The 21,030-nt window shown below is 41.1% G+C and overlaps 1 protein-coding gene across 4 annotated transcripts; it reads right to left on the minus strand.

Annotated features, from left to right (window-relative positions):
• Positions 1 to 1,859: 1,859 nt before the first annotated feature.
• pla2g6 (phospholipase A2, group VI (cytosolic, calcium-independent)) lies at positions 1,860 to 19,351 on the minus strand. 4 transcript variants are annotated; one of them, XM_085163300.1, is made up of 19 exons: positions 19,229 to 19,351; positions 18,439 to 18,653; positions 16,838 to 17,047; positions 15,632 to 15,812; positions 15,318 to 15,505; positions 14,171 to 14,267; positions 13,733 to 13,915; positions 12,312 to 12,420; positions 10,549 to 10,671; positions 9,619 to 9,709; positions 8,581 to 8,744; positions 8,350 to 8,500; positions 6,633 to 6,769; positions 6,269 to 6,346; positions 5,977 to 6,131; positions 5,821 to 5,872; positions 5,143 to 5,258; positions 4,863 to 4,936; positions 1,860 to 2,912 (listed from the first exon to the last, which is right to left on the minus strand). In XM_085163300.1, exons 2-19 carry the CDS (start codon positions 18,645 to 18,647, stop codon positions 2,768 to 2,770), a joined length of 2,463 nt encoding a protein of 820 aa, XP_085019426.1. In that variant the 5' UTR covers positions 18,648 to 18,653; positions 19,229 to 19,351; the 3' UTR covers positions 1,860 to 2,767. The 4 variants fall into 4 exon arrangements, with proteins under 4 accessions (XP_085019426.1, XP_085019427.1, XP_085019429.1 ...); XM_085163301.1 differs by lacking the exon at positions 19,229 to 19,351 and adding an exon at positions 18,909 to 19,211; XM_085163303.1 differs by lacking the exon at positions 10,549 to 10,671.
• Between the last annotated feature and the right edge of the window lie 1,679 nt (positions 19,352 to 21,030).

A 21,030-nucleotide genomic window follows, 5' to 3' on the forward strand; every position in this document is an offset into this window, starting at 1 on the left:
CCCCCCCAACTGGTCGCGGCAGATGGCCGCCCCTCCCTGAGCCTGGTTCTGCCGGAGGTTTCTACCTTTTGAAAGGTAGTTTTTCCTCCCCACTGTCGCCAATTGCTTGCTCATAGGGGATTGTTGGGTTTTTTCTTTAGTTCAGTTCAATTCAATTCATTTGTATGTAAATACTGTTGAATTGAATTGAACTGGATTAAAGAAGATTTTTAGGAGACGGAGTAGTCACTGAGTGAACCAGGGTATTATAACATCTTACCCATGAAAAACTACGATCAACCAATCAAATAAACAATTGAATTTAACAAAACATTTGAAGTGTGAACATTTTGTCTCATTTAAAACATGTGAAAATGTCCAATTATAACAACCTAACAGCAGAAATAAACATGTTTACATCCTGGTTGAAAACATTGTTCTGTGAATGATATCCACTGTGTCTGTGCTGTTGATGCCTTTTGAAAAAAAAGTCTAAAGTATTGTAGCTGAGTACAGCTCCAGGTTGTGTACAGAGCACTTTCCATTTGCTGTAACTTTACTCTGCTATCTCATCAATAATGAATTTGATCATCATCTGTTCCCTGAATGCAATTGACACCCTCTTCTCAACGAGAAGCCTGGGCTCGGGTGGGCCTGAGTGTCCTGGAGGTACTTTCCCTGCCGGATACACGGGTGGCCAGGTCGTGTGCCCGGCGGGACTGTCGAAAAGTTAATAGCTATATTTGCAAAGCCCTTTATTAAAATATGCTTTCATGACATTATTGTTTGTCGGACGGTGGTCAGCGCTATCAGTGGCTGATGAGTGGGACATGAAATGTCACCTCGGGACACTGGGGAGGGAGCCTGAGTTAGTGTCTTGTGTTGAGAGATACTGACCTCAATAAACAGCTTGAGGATCTGCGGCTGTATGGTCTGGACACTCAGGTGAGGAGAGGAGCTGACCTGGAGACATCTGACAGAGGCCCTGGTTCAGAAGATATTAAACTCCCAGTTTGAAGTGAAGACAGAGCTGAGTGTAAAAGCAAAGATCTCAATTTACTCTCTGAGCTACGTCCTCATCTTCACCTATGGTCATAAGCTTTGGGTAATGATTGAAAGAACGAGATCACGGATACAAGCAGCAGAAATAAACTTCCCCTGTCAATCTTTTCTCTTCTGCGAGAGCAGACTTTTTTTTTTTTTTAAGTAGAGCAAATATAACTGTGCTTTAAAGAATATGATTGTTTCCTTGCATGACACATGGAGATGAGTTCTCCGTCACAAATGGTGTGGTCACCTGCAGGTTGAAGGTCATTGCAACTCCAACCCACATCCACTGCTACTGTACTTAAAAGTTAGGACAACATTAAAGACTTTGTTCAGGTAATTGCATTTGGATCACCTAAATCATGCCTGGACTGACAAACAAATCATCCTTATAGATGTTACAACATACCAAGCTTCTGTTGTTGAATGCAGCAACCAGCAGTGACACTGGATTGTCATTCCTACTGGAGAATTGTAGTCCGATTGCATTACCAGAAAGTAACCATTTCAAACATTGAGGACAGCTATAGTACTAGTACCTTGGAATCACACAGGCAAATGGCAACCATGAAGAGGCCGCTTGGCAAGCTGCAACCACCAAACACCTGCAGAGAGTAAGGCGACTTCTGAGGAGTCAGCCAAATGGGGTGGACAAGATCCAGGGCAACATCTACACCCTGCTGTTCGTCAGATACCCTGCTGGGACAAGAAGTTGGCCAAAGGAAGCAATAAAGCCACTGACCTTATCATGCATAGAGGGTTTCAAAGCAATAAACAGCCAAGTTTATAAGGGTGCAGGCTGACTGAGATTAACTGAAACAACAACAAAGCAGTTCGATCAATATTAAGATATTTTATTCCCATACCATTTATACTTCAGGATTAAGCCAAATACAAAAAAATAAAAATACAAAATAATTTGTTCCTCTTGTCCGTGTTGTGCAGATAGCAGCTGTTCCTTTATCTTTCACAGAGATGATTCATTCAAATACATCTTTCATGTCAGTTTTAAGATTTCATATTAATATCATATTTTATCAACAGACATGAGGCTAAATATTGCATTTCAAGTCAGTATAAATAACTCAGAAAGGCATTAGATTACTACGGAAGGAAGAAAAGGTACAAATGCGGGTCCCACACATAAGGCAGAACTGGTTCAACATCACCACCATCTCAACTGCACCTGAGAATACTGCTGATGCTCTGGTGGCAATTCAGGGTCCCTTTTATCACACAGCTTAATGGAAAAATTCAATGACTCGGGTGTATTTGTAAGTGTGTGTCACAAGTGAATGTGATGAACAAGTGAGAAAAAAAGGGAAGGAAACACTCCAGATTTACTTCAACAAATCCAGAGGTAGATTGACCCACAGTGTAGGGGGAAGTGGAAACTTACATGACACTGTAACAGGCAGTTTACATTTCCCTAGTACAACTTCAACTTCTTCATTGGTTCATATGTTAGAAGTAAACCTGATCAACTACAACAGGATCAGTGCTAAGGTCACATGATGCTACATAAAACACCTTTAAACAGGCTTTAGTAGGTCAGCTGTTTCCTGGGTTAGCTTTCCACATATTTAATACTTTTGTACTCATACTCAAACTGATTCATTCAGTTTGAAAACAGAGCACACCAACACAGACATTACAGTTTTTAGTCAGACATACAGCTCAGTAATCTCACTGCTCCATTCAAACACTCTTCACAGCCTCCATTTGTGATGTTCTTGTGCTTTTAATTGTTCAGTAGTAATTTTGCCAGAGACTGGAGGACCTCCCTCTTCTCATACAGATATATCTGGGTCTCCCACAGCATGTCCACCAGGGCTGCATCGCTCACCTCATCCAGCATCACCTCCTGAGATAGTTGGGGACTCAATCTGCACACAATGCAACGGACACAGTGATTAATAAACAAAATAGTGATAACTAACTGTGCAGAGAGACATATTGAAGACAGTAAAGACAAAATGCAAAAAGAAAGGGGTAAATAAAAAAAAGAGAAAAAAAAAATCACCATTACTGCTGAAGAGCTTTTGGAGCTACGTTCATGCTTCTTTTCCACTGCAGGCTTGCTTACAAGACAATGCTGAACCACATGGTACAACAGAAAAAGAGTGTGTGTGCTAAACTGATCGACTGCAGTGTAAACCTGTTATTTGGTACTTTATGAGTTTCTAACAGAAGTGAAACTACAGCATTTGGTCTCAGGTTCTCACGTGATTACAGTGAAGAAGACGAGATGCAACATAACCTCATGACCTTGTGACACTTTAGGGTCCTTTTTATCACACAACTTAACGGAAACACTGACATCAAAATTTATATGTATGGACTGATATCATATTTATAAACACAAACATCTACATATTTATAGATGCACAGGGTTCTCTGCAGGGACCAGTTCTATTTATATTCTACATGCTTCTCTTAGGCAGGCGTATTATACATATTTCTATTGCTATTTAAATGGTGTGCACCTTTATCTATCCATGAAGCTAAAAGACACAGCAGTTAGTTCCACAGTGCCTCTTTTACCTCGTCTTCCTCACCCTCAACAGCAAAAAGCCGCCCCTCTCCCTGAGCCTGGAGATTTCTTCCTGTTAAAAGGGAGTTTTTTTCTTCCCACTGTCAGCAGTGCTTGCTCATAGGGAGTCATCTGATTGTTGGGGTTTACTCTCTATTACTGTAAAGTAATTTACCTTAAAATATAAAGTGCCTTGAGGTGGCTTGTGATTTGATGCTATATAAATAAAACTTAATTAAAACCAAACTGAATTGAAATGTCATAACTACATCCATGAAAGTAATTTATAATGTGACAAAACTGCAGTCATGTCATATATAGGTTGGTCATAAATGTCCTACTTCTAGATAACTGACATGCTGCAGATTTGATCACTGTGACAGTTCACATGTAATGTACGTGTGAATCATATCTATGTGGATGCAGTCATACTCCCTGTTAAAGCCAAAAACTAATTTTAAATCCTGCTCCTCACAAACGTCTTGAATAATCAGGCCCCATCTTACCTTAATGACCTCATAGAACAGTCTCACCCTATTAGAGCACTTTGCTCTCTGACTGCAGGTTTACTTGTAGCTTCTAGAGTATTTAAAAGTAGAATAGGAGGCAGAGCCTTTCAGGCTCCTCTTCTGTGGAACCAGCTTCCAATTTGGACACGGGAGACAGACGCCATCTCTAGTCTTAAGATTAGGCTTAAAATGTAACTTTTTAATAAGGCATATAGTTAGGGTTGGAACATGTGACCCTGAGTTTGCTGCCATAGGTGTAGGCTGCTGGGGGATTCCCATGATGCTTTGAGTGTCTCTTCTTCAGTCACCCTTTTCACTCACTATGTGTTTATACACCTCTCTGCATTTAATCAATAGGTATTATTAATCTCTGGCTCTCTTCCACAGCATGTCTTTGTTCTGTCTCATCCACTCAGCCCCAACCGGTCACCAAAGATGGCCGCCTCTATGTGAGCCCGATTTTAGTGCAGGTTTCTTCCTGCTTGCTCATAGAGGGGTCATATGATTGCTGGGCTTTCCTCTATTTTCTGTATTATTGTAGGGTCTTTACCTTACAATATAAAGTCAAATCACAACTGTTGTTGTGATTTGTCACCATTTAAATAAATTGAAGTAAACACTCAGTCTTACAGGAACTCCTTTTAAACCACTGCAGATGAAGCGTCTGAGAATAAGAAACAACTACAAGCATTCTAAGATAAATGGATGAGAGCAAGTTGGTACAAATACAGAGAGGCTGAGAAAAGAGGATGCATTAAAAAAGAAGCAAAACCAACACGTGTGTTGTTTCTGACCTGTGGTAAATGGTGTCTATCATTTCACACCACGCTCTGGCCCTGTCCACTGCACAGCCATCAGAGTCTGTACACTGTGCAGTAAGAGAGACATATTTATAATGAGCAAGACAAACATGCTTTAACAAATGTTTTTGTTATTAGAACACCAATACATGCACAAATGTCAAATGGAATAAAAACAAATAACAGATTATATAAAAATAAGTAATCAGGGCACATTACAGCAATGACCAGAGTTAACCACTCACAGACATAAACTGAAAAATAATGCACTCACACAGTCCACCAGCATTTTGCCCAGCTCTTTTGCTCCTACAAAGGTCTTGGCCAGCTCCAGTGGGTTGGAGGGTCGGAACACATCCACAGAGCTCACCACCACCTGAGGAGGTTTACCTGGAGACACACAGGAGCACGTGTACAAAATGATAAAGGGGAGGGGGACTTCAAATAGAGACACTGAACTCGAGCTAGTTATTCACAATGTGATAGGTATGTATTCCTGTGTAGCTCTGATACAACTGATATATACACCCACTGGCCACTTAATTAAGTACACCTGTTCAACTGCATGTTAACACATTTATCTAAATCAGTCAATCACATGGCAACGATTCAGTGCATTTAGACATGATCAAGATGAACGGCTGAAAATCAAACTGAGCATCAGAATGAGGAACAAACTTTATTTGAGCGACACAGATGTTGGTGCCAGACAGGCTGCTCTGAGTATTTCAGAAGCTGTTGATCTGCTGGGATTTTCCCACACAACCGTCTCTAAGGTTTACAAGAGAATGGTCAACTTAGTAGTACTTAGTAGTACTAGCGATATGTACCTAATAAAGTGGCCAGTATGTGTATATATCAGTTTACTTTGCATTTAATGACTATTAAAGACACAGAAGAAGAGATACGACTCACATAGTTTAACATTTCGACACATAATTACTTGGCTCACCTGTTCCAAGAGAGACCACTATGCCCAGCTTCTTTAAGTCCTTCTCACGGCCCTTAGAGACACACGTGCAGAGAAGAAGTCACGAACAAATCCATGTGGCTTAACGTCCATTAAGTGCATAAAGGAAGGAAAGTGAATAGAGCTCCGGTTGCCTACCTCTGCTTTTAAGGCCTTATTGTACTGATGGACTTCTGTCATGGCATCTAGTGTCGGGTTATTGGCCAGCAGCCCTCCATCCAGAAAGCGCCCCATTGGTCGGAAGTAGGTGGGAGCAGCGCCGCTGGAGCGAGCAGCTCGCCATACAAGTTGTTCTGATATGAACACAAGGATATAAGTAAGAAAGGAATGCATAGTAAATGCAATTACACTGTTCTGAGTTCATAATTATCACTTCCTCTCTGTCTTTTTCACGACTTTCCAGGACTTGGTCCTGTACGCATACACACACCTTCATCTGTCACCTTCCTTATCTTTCTGGGTGGCTCTTCTGTGTATCCTACTATCAACACATCTTCATCCTCCCAGCCTGTAACAACAACACGGCTGGGACTCAAACAGCACAGGACACGACTCCTTCATGAACAGCACACACAGTCTCAGTTTCAGTGTTGTGTTCACACACAGGCTTAGTTTTCAGGTTTTATTGCCTCAGTGAAGTGAAAGTACATAACCCTCACATTAAAATATGAGCTCTGAAAATTCCTTTGGTGCCATCCAGTGGTATGTTCAGAGCACTTCACTATCCCATTTAATACATTTGACATTTGAGGGCTGGTGCTGTAGCCGACAAACACAGGTGATATCTGACGTACCTTGTGGGATGGTGAGAGGCTTGAATGTGGCAGTGGTGGTGTATGGGGCCTCTCTGGAGACGGATGGAGGGTCATAGTTCCTGAATATATGAAGCTCGCCTGGATGTCTGTCTGCCAGAACACTGGTCACCATTACCCTGTAAAAAAAGAAAGAAGTGAAAGGATGTTTGCCTGTTCTCCTTAAACACCTGAAAATTTGAACAGCAGCATTTCAACCAAATTACAAAAATATTTTTAAAAACAATCTGGCTTCAGATGTATTATTTTAGTGTTAAGAGAGCCATGCTACACATATCTAAGCAAGTCAGTACCTTTTTTTAATTCTCAGGAACTGAACCTCAGAAAAAATTAGGTGACTCAATTTAACACATCAGGGTAAAACCAGCTCAAAGTTTTAAAAGTGGGATATTTAAAGCTTTTATATGACACTGTTAGCACCAGCAGAAACTAGGGCGACTAAATTCTTAGTCGAGTAAATAAGGAAAAATCTGTAGCTAATGGATTAGTATAAAACCCAAGAAACACTGAGGTCTGAACAATGACAGACTTAAAAGAAGATCAAGGCTGCATTAACAAATTTCTGGTGTTTTTCTATAACAATGTAAAAGCTGCAGCGCCATCTTGTGGCAGATGGCTGCATAACATTTAGAACGCAACAATTTGTCATTCTCTCTGTAAGTGTGACAGATCGAAAAGTTATGAATGAATTAGAATAAAACTTTGTAGGAGTGTAGAGTGGGTTCATGTTAATCACATTTGACCTCTGACCTCGCCTTCAATGTAAAACTTTGAGGGCAACCGTGGGTTGGGAAGTGTATCTGTAACCGGAAGGTCGCCGGTTCGTTCCCCGGGCTCTCTGTCCTGGTCGTTGTGTCCTTGGGCAAGACACTTTACCCTACTGCCTACTGGTGTTGGCCAGAGGGGCCAATGGCGCGATATGGCATCCTCGCTTCTGTCAGTCTGCCCCAGGGCAGCTGTGGCTACAACCGTAGCTTGCCTCCACCAGTGTGTGAATGTGAGAATGAATGAATAGTGGCATTGTAAAGCGCTTTGGGTGCCTTGAAAAGCGCTATATAAATCCAATCCATTATCATTATTATTATTAAAACTCAAGGTTAAAGTGATAATAATTCTATTTAGAGCTTTTTAAAAGTGTTTCTTACCACCATTGTTAGTATTGACAACATATAGTTATATAGGAAATGGCATATGGGGATTGTAAATATCATGTTACTGTTGATCTTTGACATCTTTCATAAAATGTCAATTTTCTTAAAATAGTGTTTAAAATTCTGCTGCCTTCGTTTGTATTGGCATTACTTAGGAAAGGATACTGCTATATGGGGATTCTAAACATCACATTATAGTTAGCATTTAAATATCATATCACATTTGACCTGTGACCTCACTTTTACGTATCACATCTGCCTTTGTTTCACTTTGTTTCACACAATGATGAATGAGCTGCTAGTTGGTTAGAAATAAACTGCATTATAATATTCTATAATAAGCTCAAGTTATTTCAGTTATTTACAAATCATTACCTATTATCTATTACCTGCTTGTACACAATGTTTTAATAGAAGATACATTACTCTTTGCTTAAAAGTAAATGCTGCCCAGATGACGAGCAGCTTGGGCAGAGGTCTGCAATTCTTTTGAATTTTAGCTTTTTTTTTTAGCATTTTTCTGCCTATTATCACATTCAGATATCTACCTGGGGAACTTTATGTCAGTCATCTTGGTGTTTTCTCCAAACTCTGTTTTGAGGAAGTCCTCTAGTGGTGCTGATTCATAGGGTCTTGATCCTTTGAACACCTGCTCCTTCATCCTAAAGTACAGGCAGCGCAGGTACTCCATGGATTTACCTACACATAGAAGAAGTGTCAGTGTTGTTCTGATGCTATGTGATGAAAACCCAGCACTGGAAAGAGGAACACAAACACACCATGGATTATAGCCAGAGCCAGGATGCCTCCCGTGCTCGTACCAGCTACCCAGTCGAAGAGCTCTCTGGTGGGTCTGCCCGCCTCCTTCTCCAGAGCGATCAGCATCTGGATCAGCACCAGGCCTTTAATACCGCCACCATCAAGACATAGCAGACTGTCCATCCTGTCGGATGACCCAGACCAATATGATGAATTTTATCCAGCCAATCACTTGCATATCCAACTTTTTAGATCCTCTGGAACAGAGCAGAATCCTTGAAACAGAGTTTACTGAAAAGAGTCATGTGACCAGCAAAACCAAACATCACAACACACAGAACAGCAAAATAAAGCAAAGCAAAGTAAATCTGGAGAGAAAGGCCTTAAACGCATGCAGGTCAAAGCCCACAAATGGTAAAGAAATCAAGGAGGGCAGAGGCTTCAGTGCATACTGAACAAAGGCATTACTACACTGTGAAACCTATTATTGTGCAGCACAGAACAGCAGAAGTGCTTTGACCCTGGACTCTTTCTAAAAGTGAGCTGTGGGTGTATCGGTTATACACTTTACAATAATATGAATTATTAATATTACATTTGTATTAAAGTGGTTTTAGAAACACTTTCATGGTGAGTTTATGGCCACAGTCACATTGTCAGTGTGCATGTGTGCATGTGTATCTCAAACTGAACACAATATGATTATTTTATAAATGATGGTCCCACTTGTAGTTAAATAGACAGTACAGATAAAGCAGAGTATGATTTAGGATAAAGTATGAGGAATATCACATCCACCTGTTACCGTCACATCCACTTTGAATAAAAGACACATATTTACCTACAGCACATAGTTACTGTGCTGTAGGTAAATATGTGTCTTTTTTACAGCACAGTAACTATACAAAACTATGATAACTGTAGGTAAAGTCACAACGGCCATGTCTGTCTTATATATTCAGTGTTTGCCTACAATCTTCTGTGCTTTGATTACGGGTAAGTAGTGGAAATAAAGGTGTGTGATGTGTAGTGTGCAATCAGAAATGTTTTACACTCACTTTCTCGTTTCCATTTGGGGGCCGTCTATTTCAGATATGCCTCTGCTCATTGCACCCACTGCAGCCCCCGCATACAAGATGTCCTCAAATCCTAAAAGCCAATCACAACAGCTGTTGGTACAGGAGCAAAACATGACATCACATTTGTGCATAAACTAAACTAGGAAAAAACAGGGTGACCAGGATTTTGTGGAGGAAGCATGTACTGGTGGTGTCACTACTGTAAAAACCATCACCACACACACTCTGCCACAGTCTGCTGCTTTTGGGAAGCATTGAGGAGCTCATCACACCATGCAGCTCACCTTTTACAGAAAATTTAAATTCTACTGGGTCCTAATTTTTTCACAGCTCATTACCTGCCTTTTAAAAAGATTTAAGAGTAGTCTTTGAAGACTGTTTTTGTATCATTTAACCCCTTAACTGATCCCCTATCATATTTTATACATGTGGTTTTTATGAGTTTTTGAGATTTCTACTTTACAGTCATTTTTATTCTCCCCAAAGAACCTTAAAAACTGGCATTACATTTTTAAGGATAAAATTGCATATAACGCACAATGTAACAAATATGATACAATTAAAAATCAACTATTCTAATTTACATATATTTTTAATTTGTCAGAAGGCTCAATAAACACTCCATTTAAAAAAAATTCTGGCAATTATTTTATGGTTCAGGCTTAAAGGGTTAAATGTCATTTTAACTTAAATATGAAGGAACACTTGAACCCAGCTCTTACATTACGTTTACAGCGATTTAAGATTATACTAAATTTGATCATTAAATATATAATACAAAAAGAATGATCTATAGCTAAGAAAAGTAAGGGTAAAAATTGACTGACAACACAAACTCGAATATTTCAAGTGACAGAAAAATGGAAATGGCATGAGGGAGGAGCAGGGGTGAGGGGGTGGTGGTGTTACCTATGCCTTGAGGCTTGACCTTCTTGGAGATGGGAGGAGGAGGAGGACTGCCGGGGGAGGGAGGGAGGCAACGCTGTACTCCTACACTACACAGCAAGTCCAGCAGTATCTTTCTATTAGGACCTTTCATGTTAACACACAAACACACACACAGAGCAGCAGCCAACAAGTTAGACGTGCACACACGCCACAAAGAGGAGAGACGGAGAGAGATGAAAGGAAGAGAGAAAGCAAGAACATAAGCAAGCTGTTAGCAATTATCATGCATTTTCAAAATCAGTAAGTCAATACAAACTTAGTTTACTCCCATTTCTGCTTTGTGAATGGTTTCCTGCACTGTCTCTGTATTTGAAAGCAAACATCCATTAGCTGGTACAATTTAGCCGTAACATGCTCTGAGCTTTTCTAAGAAATCAGAGTGAAATTTAAAATCTTTGTCTTTGTCTCCAGCTTTCTGCCAAAAAAACTGGGTGATCAGAAAAATAACAGCAAACAGCTGCATATATCAACAGAAAGAAATTAGAAACTGTTTTTATTTCCTGTGGGATGACTAAGGCTACGTTCACACTGCAGGCGAAACCGCATCAAATCCGATTTTTCTGACCCTATGCGACCCATATCCGATCATGGTATGACAGTGTGAACGGCAAAAATCCGATATTTTCAAATCCGATCTGGGTCACTTTCGTATGTGGTACTGAATCCGATACATATCTGATGTTTTAGAAAGTGACTGCTGTTTGAACGGTCAAGTCGCATTAAATCCGTCTTTTACGTCACTGACACAAGACAGACGCCAATTATCAGCGCCCAAGAAGACATCGCGAACGCTTCCTGGCCATCCAGTGTAGATGTCAGTGAAACTGTTGGGAAGACAACGTGAACATTTTATTTGTACTGTACAATCTACAGATTATCTGCAACTATCCTTTGAAGCACTGCTCCTCTCTAAAACAGCAATAAGGATCATTATTAGGCCATATGTAAATAACAAAATAACTTAAAGCAAAATTGGGAAACATAAAGTCCAAAACAAGTCTTTATATTAGGGGCCATTAGTCAAACAATACTGTTTGGTCTAAACAGAGCGCGTTGTGTGTGACGTCTTCTTTTGCGCATGCAGGCCACTTTGAGTGTTCACACTAGAGCGTGTTTGCTGTCGCATTTTATTTGTAGTGTGAACGAGCAGACAAAAAAAATCGGATTTGATCAAAAAATCGGAATTGAGCATCAAGACCTGCAGTGTGAACGTAGCCTTAGAGTTAGTGAGTTTATTTGTATGCTCTTTTCCATTTTCTGCTTCTGTGGACTAAAATCTAACCTAATCTAATCGGATATTTCACTAAAAGGCAGTGAAGCTACAGATGCTGCAATATTGCATACTGCAAAAAAAAAAGCATGATCACAAAGTTTAACTGACTAAGCAATAACTAATATTTTTTCATTGCTTCATAGTGTTAAAGCAATATATCTGTAACAGGAAGTGTTATCATATCATATAATATTAATACATAATGGGATAAAATGGCAGATTATAAAACCCTTAATTACAGCTCCAACACAACATGCAGACTAACATCATCCACAGTGAACACATGCTTTCAAATCAGACTACATGAGATCAAACAGGGTTGTTAGGTCAGGCACATTAACTCCTAATTTCACTGTTAACACTACCAGTCCAAGCTCAGACTTCTATGTTCTTTATATGTTTAAATGTTTCGCTTTTAACCCCCCATCTCACTCTCTCTTTCTCTCATTACCTTTGCTGGTGCGTGCAGCGATGAGTCCAGGTGTCTCGCCCAAATCATTGTGAATCTCCACATCTGCACCAAACACTATTAGAGCTTTGATCAACTCTATGTGGTCCATCTGAACAGTCACAACAAATGAGAAGAGTTTTTTTATGGATATGGAACAAAGGATAACACAAAATAATACAACCCCAACTCCAAACAAATTGGGATGCTGGGTAAGAAGTAAATAAAAACAGAATGCAATTCTGAGAGGCAGAGTTTCTCAGAGGTGAAGATGGCCAGACGTTCCCTAATATGGAAAAAATGTGTTTATAGAGGAAATCACTGATTGGGCTCAAGAAGACTTCTAGAAGTTTTTGTTGAAACTATTCCATCTGGAAAGGCTCCACGACTGCTGGCAGGTGCTAGCAGGTTTTAGAGCAACATATGCTTCCCTTCAACAAGGCAATACTAAACCACATACTGCAATTATTACAACAGCATGACTTTGTAGGAGAAGAGTCCGCTGAGCTGGCCTGCCTGCAGTCTGCAGGACTGTTGAGCAGCTAGAATCCTAAATCAGACAACAGACGTCCAGCAACTGGTCTCCTGAGTCTACGGACTTTTACGTACTGCTGTCAAAACAAGAGGGGCTGCTACTCAGTGATGTCGCAACTGTTTTTAAGATGTGTTGCTGCCATTAAATTCAAAATAAGCATATGTTTTTCTTAAGCTGGCACATTTTCACAGTTTAAACATTTAAAACAAAATTTGTTTCACTGTTCTAGTTTGAGTAAAATATGATTATCAGATTTGCGAATCATTACATTTTGTAGTTAGTTACATTTCACACAGCATCTTAATTTTTTTGCAGTTGTATTTGAACAATCAGTACTTGTTGCAATAGCGTAGCTGGGTTTGTACCCCCATTGTGAAAAACCTCAGTTATGCAGCTCACATTAAAATAACACATATTTTTAAAAATGGAAACACTGTGGCAATTCAGACAGCATTTCTCTAACCATACATTTATGCAGTGCTTTATGCTATACACACTATTAAACTCACATGGCCAAATTACCAACTAAGCTACAATGCACATCTTTGGTCTGTGGGAGGAAAGCACAGGGAGAATATGTAAACTCCAGATACAAAGCATCAGCCTGCCAGGACAGTTGAACCAGGAATCGTCTTGCTGTGAGGCGGCAGTGCTAACCATGTGCCCACAAACAAACATTTGATGTTGAATAAGAACTCATCAAAACAGACTGGAAAGAGATTTTGCAGTGTGAACACACTGGCTGTAACACAGAGCATGACCTCAGTTTTCTTTATGAGTGTTGCAATCTGATTTCAAAGGTGCTGCGTTTTACAACTCCCGTAATCTCACAATGTCTTGCAAATCTTCTCTTTTTTCCTCATGAACTTTTTGCAGATCGTATACACACCTTCATGGCTAAGTGCAGAGCTGTGTTTCCATCCTGGCCCCTCAGGTTGGCATTCGCTCCGTGGGTGAGCAACACCATAGCCGCCTCAAAGCGACCCTTCTTGGTCAAAATGTGCAGAGCGCTCTCTCCAGTCTTACTGAGGTAGTTCACTTCACAGCCACACTCTAACAGCATGCGACACATCTATCGCCCAGACATGAAGACAGAAAGAAACATGAAGTCAAGTCTCTAGCTCCGTGTTAATCCCTCGCAGATGTGCTGATTTGAGAAACCAGAGGACGCACAGCCATCACTGGCAGGCAGCTAGATTTACTCAGGATTAAACTCAGTCAAACTTCAATTTGACATGTGAATTTCTCAGGATGTTTGCAAGAGTAATGTCAAAACTAAACAAACCATTATGAATTTTTACACAGCACACGACGTAGTGTTTCTAACCTCAGCAGTTTTAGCCCAGTGGAGAGGCGTCCCTCCATACAAAGAGTCCTCTGCCTGGAGCTGGTTTGGATCTGCTTTGAGGATCTCCTCCACACAACTAGCAGATGAACACGAAATTAAAACAAGAATATTAAATGTCACAGCCAGCGGGGGCAGACCGTGTGGAGAGTGTGTGTGGTGGACCCAGGCGCGAACGCAGGCGAGGAGACGGGAGTGAACTTAAACTGAAAGCGAGCCTTTATTTGGGCTGATGCAGAAGGGAGTAGACAAAACATAACAGGGACAGAGACTGCAACTAACCAAAAACCTAAACTGGAAAAACTCTAACCTGACTGAAAGGAATAACTATGACCGCTGTGAACAGAATGCTGTGCAGATGCATGGAAACTGTGAACCAAATGGCGTGACGAAACAGACATGAACATGACCTGCACGGAACCTCATCGTGCGGCTGCATGAAAAACAACATAAACCAAATGGCAAACATGAACTGCACAGAATCCTGAAAACCACTCAACTTGACCAGAGGGGAAGTACACAGACGACGCGACAACGAACAAAGGAAGACTGAGGACTTCAATACACACATAAGGTGATATGGGGAAGTGGAGACACATGAGAACACAGCTGACTCGAATGAAACACAATGACAATAAAGGGGAGAGTAACACTAACTACAATGAACAAAGAACACCAGACTCTTACAAAATAAAACAGGAAACATGGAGACACAGACATGGAGATAAAACATGACATGAACTTAACCGCATAGACATGAAACGTAGACGCAGGAACCAGGGAGACTGAGTACAGGCGGAGATGACAGAAATAACTAAGAAATAAGGTCTGAACAGCAACCTAGAATTTAACTAGATTAAAAATGAATACAAAAAATACGTAAAACTCAAACACTGGGTCACACGACCCAGTACCGTGACAATTAAATATGTACTACATTCTTTCTTATAGTTTAGAGAAGTCACACATTACAGACAGACTATTTCTAGAAACCGGTGAAAAGGGAGAACCAGAGAAGCTGTTCCCACTTTCAGTGTTCTTTAGTATCGTGCAGTAAAACACAGACACGCAATCGGCAAATTCTGCTCATCTATAGACACAAAAATAACTCATTGTTCCTCCCACTCACCCCTTCTCGCTGTATTTCATGGCGCTGTGGATGGGGTAACCTGTACCGCCAATGATGTCACACTTGGCCCCACCTCCTAACAGGGCCTTGACAGCCTCCACTCGGCCCGTACGGCAGGCCACATGGAGCGGCGTCTCTCCGTTCTTGTTGAGTTCGTCCACACCAGAGCATAACCGCGAGCAAAGGACCTGGATGATGAGAGAAAGGTGAGAACGAAAACAGCAGGAAAAGTGGAGAGAGGGAGAAATCATTTTAATGTGCACTTTAGAGGGTCTGAGGTCTGACTCTATCATCTTGCTTTAGCTGAGGCTCACCTGGATGATTACCGTAGAATCCTGCTTGGCAGCATAGTGGATCGGTGTCTCTCCGTTTTGGTCTTTAATGTCGGTGCGAGCTTGGCTTTCTTCCAAAAGCTCCTTCACACATGTGGCGTCAGCTCGCCCACATGCCAGATGCAGCGGCGTCTGGCCTGATACGTCCCGAGCATTGATCTGACTGGAGATGCAAAGATTTTGAGCTGATGTTGTGGGAGCTCTGCACCATGAAGCACCACAGAGGCATTCTGTGTGCTTTAGTCAACAAACTTTCCTAAGCTTCTTTTTATTTCCTAAATTCTTTAGTTATATGTTTTCAAGTCATATCAGTAAAGCATGAGAGCTCAGGAGGGGGGGTTGTTGTTTTGTTTTTTAAGCAGACTTGTGTTATTATTGCTTTGGTCAAGGAAGGACTGCCTTTTCCTGTTTTTCCTCATGACTCATTTCACTTCGGATTTCCTTATTATGTTATTCTCGTGTCCAGACCGTGTCCGTCCATTTTCTCTGCCGCTTATCCTTTTCAGGGTCGCAGGGGCGCTGGAGCCTATCCCAGCTGTCTTAGGGCAAGAGGCAGGGTACGCCCTGGACAGGTCGACAGTCTGTCACAGGGCCAACACAGACACACACGCACTCACATTCACACCTACTCTCCAGATCGTGTCTTTTAAGTTAAACTTCCCAGCAACGCCACTTGTAGAGGATGGTTTTCAGGCTGAATCAGAGACTTTTTTTGTGAAACTGTTAGAACTAAATATCCACTAATAAACTAACTGAATCAAGTAGCTTTCAATTTTATCTCAAAATGACTCAAAAGTCACATTTCTTATTAATAAGACAGAAACTTTTGCCAATAAGGGAGCAATTTAAAAAATGCACAAGAAAATCAGTGAAAAAATAAATGACTTGTATCTAATGAGCTATAAGCTTCGATAATACCATAAGTGCTTTGAGGCAACATTTCTATAAACCAATTAAATAATCAATACCATCTGTTGCACTGGATTCATTTAGCTGGCACAGACTTCCTCACTAATAAGCTACATCTCTCTTCATTCTGCATTATTCATCCACCCATCCATCAATACCATAAACACGAAGATGCAACTGTGAGACGTACTGCTGTCTGATATTTCACTCACTAAAAGGCCAATAAATACAAAATAATCACAGAAACCCAAAAAAGAATATCAATTTGGCTCATCTTACCTCTGCACATAGTTATGTTTGAGACACTCTCTCAGGCCTGTTTCAACGGCAATGTGGGCAGAGCTCCAGTCTGGGTGAGCACGGATGCAGTCCACGATTGGCTGTGTCGACTCACACTTCAGAAGAAGCGTTTCATAGAAAGGTCGAAGTTTGAGGGCGTACTGTGGGAACCAGTTCATGGCGTCTTCCTCTGACGCCACCTGAAACAGCCTGCAGCAATGCAATGATTACAAGAAGAGAAAATGTGGATAGATTACCAAGAATTCTGCTAATGTGGTACCAATGAACTAGTAGATAAAGAATAAATAATAATATTTCTCCTCTGCTAAGAAAAACAATTCAAAAAAGCTTCAAGCATTAGTGTTTAAGAAGTTTAGCTGCTTTAGCTTCCAAAAGTTCATTTTAATGTTTTTTACATACTATACATAAATAATATTTTACTTTTGCTTTCAACATATCCACAATCAGTCATTTGCTTGTGTCTCAAACCATCTCAAACCTCACCTCTAGTTTCTCTCCAAACCACTCAACCTTAGCTGTCTCTCTGATACACTCATCTCTAATCCTGTCCCTCCTGGTTACTCCCAACAAGGATCTGGTTTGCGCTAGTAAACTAATAATATTTGACATGTCTGGTATCAGCTGAGGCCAATGCTAAGACCTTCTTTCTATCTTTCTTCAAACCTGCCTTTCAGATCTGTAGGCAAGCAGCAAAATCCCGAGCTGAAAAGTTATGCCAGCGCAGATCTGCCAAACTCTGCAGCTCCCGGAGTGGCAATATGAGGCCAACTCCAAAAGCAGGTCATCTCCCTTATAAGCTCATGGACAACTTTAACAGCAGAGAGAGATAAACATGTTTACAGCTGGGTACATCAAATGCTTTGGTTTCTATGACTAATCCTTTTAACGACAACTGTTCAAGTTAAAGTGAAGACTTATTAAGGGTTAAAGTTAGGGGTAAGGCTACCCTGATTGTCAATTGTGACAACACAGGAGATCTCCTCACCTCTGCTCATAGGAATAACAAACCTGGACCTCTCAGCTTGTTTGTGTTCTTTGATACTTTAGGGGCATTTGTAATGGAATTACCTGACAGGACCTATATGCTTTTTGTAGTAGTAACAGATTGTCCAGATAATCCCGACTGATAGTCTCTGCTTTCATTTTTATGACTGAAGTAGTAACATTTTACTTGAAATGTTACTTAGCACTAAATAGCAAATATACATGTACTTTACAGATGCAACTTCCTAAGCAAGATTTCTAGTACTAGTTTAGAATTTAGTACTTCCTCCTTGTGTCTACATAAGGTCAACTCTGGTGCACAAAAACCAACAAGATGCCTCCCACTGAAGGCTGAAAACAGGGTTTTGCAAAAAAAAAAGAAAGGATGATGTCATAGTTACTAGCCTGTTTGAGTAATGATGATGTAGGCTAAACCAGTAAACCAGTAAGATGACACAGGATGAAATGAGCAACTATGCTGATAAAAGCAACTAAAGGTGCAAAATAAATGTTTTTGCAGCTGACACTGAACTTTCACACCCATGTCAGAGTCTGCAGAACACACAGAACAGTGTATCGACGTGATCAACACAGACCTCAAAGCCACATTCGGTGTCTCTGGGCAGAGAAGGAGACAGTCCCATGACTGACTGTACTTGTACAGAACTATGCGACCCTCCTCTTTCAATTTCACTTTCCCTCCTCCTCCATAGTCAGACAGCGGCACTTCTCGGACCCGGTAAGGGTTGGTGAAGAGGGTCGACACAGAGGAGACTGTGTCCAGCAGCCGCCCTAGGAACTGCATCGTTACCTGGGAAGACAAAGGGGAGGCTGAAACAAACTACAGCAGCCTGTAGTATTGCTGTCAACATTAATGAATGATTTATTCCACCCCAGGAGCGCATGTTACCACTGAACAGGAGCGACATGTGCAATATCTAAGAGATACATACATATAATACTTATTGTTTCTATTTTGTGGAAATACAAGTGAAGTAGCTTGCGGGTATAAATAAAACTATATTACAGTTATTATTAGGAACTGAGTGAAGGTTAGCCCACTCACCACTTCCTCTCACACTCCAACACCTGCTTTGTTGATATGAACACTGAGTATAAAAGAGGCTAGTTCTCGTTTGAATTATAAATAAGTGGCTCCATTCATGCTGCTCATTCACGAGTTTCAGCTTATCTACAATCAGTCAGACAAACTACCAAAGCTAAAAAGCCGCAGACGGCGAACACTGAGCGAAACACCCTAATCGTTCATGTTTTTTTTTAATCGCAAACTCATTTAGAGCACACAGAGTACAGTTAGTGGGCTACTTGTGAAGTGCGGCTAATCGCATTAAGTAGTAAAAACGCAGCCTGCTGCTGTCTGCTTACCTGCTAGCTGCTCTCTGTGCCGATTACCTGACTTCTGACACATACATCAACAACCGCCGCCCCGCAACCAACCCTGCAAGAGAATTTGATCGACGTGTGTTTAACCAATCACAGCTTAAGAACGTGAAGGCGCTTGGCAGAAAGGGCGGGGCAAAAATAAAGTCACACCAACAACGACACGACTTTTGACCGACCAATCAACGACATGTGAGGATTTCAACAGTATTATATAATTGACTTCAGGCACGTGAAGTAATTGTTTGCTTTAGAAATAAAAAAGCTAATTGTTTAAATTTAAATTGTGTTTCCACACAACTCTGGTCGGTCGAATTAATTCGATTAAAATACATTTTCTTCCTATTTTTTCCCCTTTTTCAATTTTTACCAGTCTTTATCCCTAAGTCCTTCTTTACAACCCTTGATTCTAGAATTTCCTCCTACATTTGGAGGGTAAAGACCTCAAGTAGCTAAGATGCATTTACAGAAACCTAAGACTGAAGGGAGCCTGGCACTCCCTAGCTTCCGCGTTTGCTATTCGGCTGCCAATATTCGCTCCATGGCCTACTGGTTAAAATCGGGGAAGGGTGTGGGCCACACCACTTGGCTAGCAATGGAGTTTGACTCAACTCAGGGTATTTCTCTTGCCTCCTTTCTGGGTTCTTCTCTACCTTTGTCAATTGACAACTTCACATTCAGCACTTCCTCAGGGTGTGGGCTCAGTTCAGGATACAGTTAATCTCAAGAATTTCTCACTTCAAAATCCTATCTTATTAAATCACCTATTATTCCCTTAAGCTTTGGACAACTTGTTTTGGATCTGGTTTAGAGCAGGTATTATTTACTTTAAAGATATCTTTATACACAACTAGCATTATTTGATCAGCTGTGAGCAAAATACACTCTTCCCAAAACTCACTTTTTTAGATATTTACAACTCAACATTTTTTGCAATCCAACCTCTCCAGTTTTCCAGAAGCTCCAGCTACTAACTTACTGGACAAGCTCCTTAGTTTGCAACTATCAGGCAAAGGTATAATCTCCCGCATCTATAGCAAACTGTGCAGGATAACTTCAGCTCCCTTTGAAGGCCTGAAATCCACATGGGGGAAGGACTTGGGTATATCTATGTCAGATGACATTTGGGATTCAGTCCTCACTCTGGTAAATTCTATGTCACTCTGCACCCGCCACTCCCTATTACAATTCAAAGTAGTTCATAGGGCCCACTTGTCTAAATACAAATCAGCTAAGATTTATCCTGGCTCTATCCCTCGCTGTAACAGCTGCGGGTCTGATGATGCCAATCTAACCCACATGCTTTGGACCTGCCCTGACTTGGTAAATTTTTGGGAGGCGGTTTTCTATACTCTGAACAAGGCTACTGACCTGAAACTGGCTCTCAACCCCCTACTTGCTCTCTTTGGTACAGTGGGTGAGGATGATAAGTATATCACTGGGGCAAAACGTCGGGTGCTGTCCTTTGGGTCCCTCGTGGCTAGACGTGCCATTTTGATGAGGTGGAAGGCTGGTGCCCCGCCCACCCATGTTCAGTGGGTTGCTGATCTCATGTCGTCTCTCAGTGTTGAAAAGATCCACTGCTCCATCCAGAATAATTTGATTTGATAAAATATGTGTGTGTGTGTGTGTGGGGGGGGGGGGGGGGAGAGGAGGGGGGGGGGGGGGGGAGAGAGAGAGAGAGAGAGAGAGAGACATCCTTGAATTTAACGATGTTCCTGTTGACTAGTAGATTTGCTCATCCCACAGAGGTCTGATGACCTACCACTCTATAGATTTTACTGTAT

The sequence above is a fragment of the Neolamprologus multifasciatus genome, chromosome 6, assembly GCF_963576455.1.
Source record: "Neolamprologus multifasciatus chromosome 6, fNeoMul1.2, whole genome shotgun sequence".
Lineage (NCBI taxonomy): Eukaryota > Metazoa > Chordata > Actinopteri > Cichliformes > Cichlidae > Neolamprologus > Neolamprologus multifasciatus.

What these genes read in the sequence shown, in the direction of transcription:
- pla2g6 (XM_085163300.1), bottom strand. Translation starts at nt 18,647, where the DNA reads ATGCAGTTCCTAGGGCGGCTGCTGGACACAGTCTCCTCTGTGTCGACC. An exon ending in AAACATAACTATGTGCAGAG is followed by an intron (nt 15,813 to 16,837) that starts GTAAGATGAGCC and finishes TTGCATCTCCAG; the next exon opens with TCAGATCAATGCTCGGGACG. An exon ending in ATAAGGCCTTAAAAGCAGAG is followed by an intron (nt 5,873 to 5,976) that starts GTAGGCAACCGG and finishes TGTGTCTCTAAG; the next exon opens with GGCCGTGAGAAGGACTTAAA.